Genomic DNA, 6,154 nt, shown 5'->3' with positions numbered 1-6,154 from the left:
TCATCATGTAGTTATTTCTCATGTCACGTGAAATGAATATCTCCTGCAGTATTGCTGATGCCAATTCCAGTGTCGGAAAATGAGACGAGAATTAGTGGTATGGAAGATAAGTCTATGAGAAACGTATTCAGCTGCAGACTCCGAGGAAGAAATTGCTTGTTGTCTGTGGCCTAAAATATAAAGGTTTTATTACTAGATGTAAAGAAAAAACTAAATACTATAAAATAATAAATATCCTTATATGTTTCCCCTCATTATCTCCAATAGTTGTATTATACCAACAGGATTTTTATCTTCTACTCATTCAGGTATCTACAACACCGAATCCTCTCAGTGGAGATCTTCTATATAAGAATATCTTCCTGATTTATCCATCAAAGATGGATATGGACAGGGACAAGATGGCGGAGAGGATATTACACCTCACTCTAGAGATCCTCTTCCGGCTTACTGGAGAGGTGAGAGATTCTGATGACGTCACATCATTCTTATCTATGGGAATAACAGATGAACAGAACTGGAGAGGTGAGGACTCTGGAAATGTCTGTAGTGAGATTTATTAATGTGTCTCTCCATAACCAGGATTACACAGTAGTGAAGAAGACCTCTAGTGAGCGCTGTCAGGACCCTGTGTCTGAGGGATGGGGAAAACCCCTGAGACCAATCACAGGGCCTCCACCTCACCCCATGATACATGAGGATATCAATGACCAGAAGATCCTAGAACTCACCTACAAGATGATTGAGCTTCTGATTGGAGAGGTGACATTACTGGGAATGCTGGGACATTATACAGTAACGCTAAGAAGGGATCGGGGAGATGACGGTATCAATGTATGTGTCAGGTTCCTATAAGGTGTCAGGATGTCGCCGTCTATTTCTCCATGGAGGAGTGGGAGTATTTAGAAGGACACAAAGATCTGTACAGGGACGTCATGATGGAGGTTCCCCAGCCCCTCACATCACCAGGTAATAGACAGGACTAAATACACACGGCCTACAATTATCTGTATGAAAATAATTAATTCAGTCCCTGTATGTGTTTCCTCCAGATCGATCCAGTAAGAGGACAACACCAGAGAGATGTCCCTGTCCTCTTCTTCCACAGGACTGTAAACAAGAAGATCCCAATGTTCCTCAGGATCATCAGGCAGATGGAGAGAAGGTGTCATGAGATCTCCCCTATGATGTGTAGACGGCTGTGAAGGTTTTGTGCTCAGTCTTGTTTTATCCACCAGTATTTATATTTGTGTAATGAGAACGGTGGAGATGACGGGATTAGAGCTGATTATAGATGGGACTTCTCCATCTGACTTTTATAATATTTGTTCCAGAGTGAAGATCAGACCCATATTAATACTACAGAGACATATGTGACGGGTGATGAGCGCTGTAAAGAAGAGATTCCTACATATGACTACCCAGGTGAGTAGTAACCACTAAATGCAAAGAAGTTACTGATTCTTCTCAGTCACCCGCTGTGGCTGCTTTATCGGTGGTGTAGTCTGGCCGTATCACAATCGTGTGATCACCATTTTGCCGCTCGACCACAACATTCTCCTTTATCCGAAAATGTTCAAATTACTTTGTGAAATCGTGAAAGCCCTTTTCTATAGAACTTACAACCTGGAGGATCTACCTACCCCCTGGGATTAGAAGACACTGTTCGTTACCTGCCCAAATCTGTAAACTACAAAGCCAAATGACAGCGTACGTAGAATGTGCTGACAAGTTAGAAAATCACTTGAAGAAAAATATTATGATGGGACTGTAAGAGAAAGCGGAGGGTAATGATGCTGTTGGCTTCCTAGATCCCTGATATCTTATTGGATGAATCTACCTTCTCTCCCTTCTGTGCTGCTGAATGTGCTCATATGGTACCTACAAGACACTGTACAATAACAACAGAGTTTCCCTTTATCCTGACTTTTCAATTTCTTTTAAAACCAACTAACTTCAAACAGGATTGCGATAACCTACACAAAAAACATTACACCTGTGCCATGATATATCTCTAAGCTGTGCGTGGCTGATGGCTGTAATATACATTTATTCACACCTGCAGGAGATGTGTTGGCTCCAGCCCTGGTTTCATGGATTCTCTCCACGTCATAAATTCTATTATGTTTTCAATCCTAAGGAACTCAGATTACTGCACAATCTCTCCTGAAATGGGGGCGCTAATACTCTCTCTACTCTTCTGGTCAGAATTCATCGTAGCTCCAATGGTTTATCATAAATGAGTGCAACTCCAGTTTAGTGTTGGATTTCTCCCTTCATACATACGTTGTGTTAGAACCCTCCTGTTTGTTTTTTCCATCTTGTGTTTTGCGGTCACGTGACCATCTGCCTTTATATTCCAGCTCCGCCCTTTTGGCTGTGGTGGACTTCATTGTTTTTTGACTGTTTTGCTGGCCAGGTGCTTCTGTGCCTATCTCTGTCAGTTCGCTTGGTCCTTTTGGGCCCTCTAGTACCTTTTTGTCAGTTTATCTTTTTGTGTTCTGCAACAACTTTCTCTGTTTAGGAGATGTCCCATTTTTGTTCCAGTCCTTAGTTCTTTTAGGGACCCCTTACCTTTATTCTATAGGTCTCCATTCAGACTAGCCTATGACTAAGGCGGGTCCGTTCGCTAGGAACAGGCAGCCCCCTACATCGTAGGGATTCAGCTTAGTCTTATTGTAGGGAAAGCTTTCCCCTTCTTTCCTTAGTACTTGTTGCAGATCATAACACGTTGTTGTTGGGGATGTTACATGTTTTTATATTCTTTCTTTTTTTACAGGTTCATTCTGTATGATAGTTTCATTGTATTGGGATCGTCCTTCCTCACTTATGTGACTCTGTAACTCCCTGGTAGCCTTTCAAAAAGATCTCCATTGCCTCTTCCAAATGCCCGAGATCTAAATTTAAGACACCTCAGCTCTGCACTATTCTAAAAAATTGTCTTTGAATATCTAATATTTCTTCTTGAAACTCATCTGACAGAAAATATTGTCCCTTACGATAGTTTACATTGCCGAGAGCCACCGAGCCCCATACTCTAATTACTCCCATCACCAGCGCCGCCTGCAGAATGAGTAAGGCGGCTCCTGGTGACAGAAGCAGACGTCGCAGGAGCAGATACCAGAGGAGATGGGACACACCATTTGCAGAAGCCCTAATATTACAAAATGTCAGAAAACTAGGGCAGTAGAAATCCCCATAAAGTGACTTCATTTTGGAAATTACAACCCTCAGTGAATTAATCTATAGGAGTAGTGATTATTTTGACTACACAGGCACTTTCCGAAAATTAGCACGCAGTGGATGCTGGAGCGTAAAAATTGCATATTGGCCATTTGATTACCCAACACATAGTGCCCAGATTGTGCTCCAGGACACATACACTGTAAATTAAGTGGGTTCTTCTCACTATAGTAATGCCAAATACATGAATGCTAAATGTGGTTTGGTCACACTGCAAAGCTCAAAAGCGAGGGGGAGATTTGACTTCGGAAAAGCAGATATTGCTGGATTGGTTTATGGAAACCATGTTCCATATTTTGGAGGCTGAAAGAACAAACAGTTGGACACCACGCTCTACTGGTTCACCTATGAGGTTTTCTATTAGACTGTGAACTGTCATTCTATCAATAACTTCCATTTCTACAGACATTTTAAGTACAATTAACACAAGAATCCCATAGAAAAATAAATAAAGATTGCATACCACATCTAAATCAATCTAAACAAACACATCTCTGGGCTACATGCTAGTCCAGGAAAATGAAGAAATATATGCTCAAGTTTAAATATTCCTCTATTTTTTAGATATGTGTCTAATAAAATTGATTTTTAAACTTGAGCATATATCTCTTCATTTCCCTGGATTAGCATGTAGCCCAGGGATGTGTTTGTTTAGACATTTTAAGTAGAAATGTTCAAAAATATAAATTTCAAGGATATTTTATTCAAAATTAATAATTGTTTTTTTTTCTTGGCAGATGACTGTACCAGGAGATCAGAGGGACAGGAGATTTTTAAATCGAATGATCTTGAGATCCCACAGGATACAATTGAAGTGAATGCCATTACTCCAGATATACCATCATCCCTTCACAGCAAAGATCATTCATCTGATCCTATGAAACAGGTCCTGTCTTCTGATTCATTACCAACTACTAAGGAAAATCAAAATAAAATAAGCATTTCAAAACGAACTGCTCCTAAAGCAAAGAAGTCATTTTCACTTTCAGAAAATGGAAATAGTTTTACTTTCGAGAAGTCTATTCTTAAACATCAAAAAAAACACTCAGCGGACAATAGATTTTTTTGCTCCAAATGTGGAAAATGTTTTAATCAGAAATCAGTTTTTGTTAATCACCAGAGAACTCACACAGGGGAGAAGCCTTTTTCATGTTCAGAATGTGGGAAATGTTTTAACCGGAAAGCGCATCTTAATAACCACCAGAGAACTCACACAGGGGAGAAGCCATTTGTCTGTTTAGAGTGTGGGAAATGTTTTAGCCAGAAATCAGATTTGATTAAGCACCACAGAACCCACACAGGGAACAAGCCTTTTTCATGTTCAGAATGTGGGAAATGTTTTAACCAGAAAGCACATCTTAATAGCCACCAGAGAACCCACACAGGGAAGAAGCCTTTTTCATGTTCAGAGTGTGGGAAATGTTTTAACCAGAAAGCGCATCTTAATAGCCACCAGAGAATTCACACTGGGGAGAAGCCTTTTTTCTGTTCAGAATGTGGGAAATGTTTTATCCAGAAATCAGATCTTTTTAGACACAAGAGAACTCACACAGGGGAGAAGCCCTTTTCATGCTCAGAATGTGGGAAATGTTTTAATCGTAAAATGATTCTTGATAGCCACAAGAGAACTCACACAGGGGAGAAGCCTTTTTCTTGTTCAGAATGTGGGAAATGTTTTAACCGGAAAGCGCATCTTAATAACCACCAGAGAACTCACACAGGGGAGAAGCCATTTGTCTGTTTAGAATGTAGGAAATGTTTTAATCGTAAAATGATTCTTGATAGACACAAGAGAACTCACACAGGGGAGAAGCCTTTTTCTTGTTCAGAATGTGGAAATGTTTTAATCATAGAATGACTCTTGAAAGTCACAAGAGAACCCACACAGGGAGAAGCCCTTTTCCTGTTCAGAATGTGGGAAATGTTTTACAAGGAAATCAAGTTTGATTAAGCACCAGAGAACCTACACAGGGGAGAAGCCCTTTTCCTGTTCAGAATGTGGGAAATGTTTTAACCAAAAATCAGTTTTGGTTACGCACCAGAGAACCCACACAGGGGAGAGGCCATTTTTATGTTCAGAATGTGGGAAATGTTTTAACCATATATCAAATCTTAATAAACACCAGAGAACTTACACAGGGGAGAAGCCTTTTTCCTATTCTTTTTTTTTTAATCCAATAAATTTTTATTGAGATTTTTTCATTAGTTTTTTTTTTGACAAAACATCCCAATCCTGGTATGCACGGCACCCCATCCCTCATCCTGGTATGCATGGCTGCCTCATCACCAATCATGGTATGCATGGCACCACTCATCCATCCCCAATCCTGCCATGCATGGCACCCCATCCCTCATCCTGGTATGCATGGCACCCCATCCCTCATCCTGGTATGCATGCCCCCCTCATCCCCAATCCTGGTATTCATGGCAACTTTTATCCCAAATCTGGTATACATGGCACCCCTCATCCCAATCTTAGTATGCATGGCTCCCTCATCCCCAATCCTGGTGTGTATGGCACCCCATCCCTCATCCTGGTATGTATGGTACCCTTTATCGCTATCCTGGTATGCATTGCACCCCACATCCCCCAATCCTGGTATGCATGGCACCCCATCCCTCATCCTGGTATGTTTGGTACCCCTCATCCCTATCCTGATATGTATGGTACCCCTCATCCTGGTATGCATGGCACCCCATCCCTCATTCTGGTATGAATGGCACCCCATCCCACATCCTGGTATGCATGGTACCCCGCATCCCTATCCTGGTATGCATGGTACCCCTCATCTCTATTCTGATATGTATGGCCCCCCTCAACCCCATCCTGGTATGTATAGTGGGCACAATGTACTGGACACTACAACGTAGTGGTCACTTCAACGGCAGTTTGAAATTTTCACTCAGCAAC

General features: G+C 41.3%; 1 protein-coding gene across 1 annotated transcript; it reads left to right on the top strand.

Moving 5' to 3' along the window:
• Positions 1-491: 491 nt before the first annotated feature.
• LOC141271715 (uncharacterized) lies at positions 492-5,525 on the top strand. The gene is made up of 5 exons (XM_073681806.1): positions 492-762; positions 846-969; positions 1,053-1,165; positions 1,335-1,425; positions 3,981-5,525. Exons 1-5 carry the CDS (start codon positions 508-510, stop codon positions 5,099-5,101), a joined length of 1,704 nt encoding a protein of 567 aa, XP_073537907.1. The 5' UTR covers positions 492-507; the 3' UTR covers positions 5,102-5,525.
• Positions 5,526-6,154: the final 629 nt, after the last annotated feature.

This window comes from Phyllobates terribilis, unplaced genomic scaffold, assembly GCF_046119375.1.
Source record: "Phyllobates terribilis strain yellow unplaced genomic scaffold, ASM4611937v1 Scaffold_5__5_contigs__length_657084704, whole genome shotgun sequence".
In the NCBI taxonomy this organism is placed as follows: Eukaryota; Metazoa; Chordata; class Amphibia; order Anura; family Dendrobatidae; genus Phyllobates; species Phyllobates terribilis.
The sequence above is the reverse complement of the archived record's forward strand: the minus strand, read 5'-3'. Positions and strand labels throughout refer to the sequence as shown.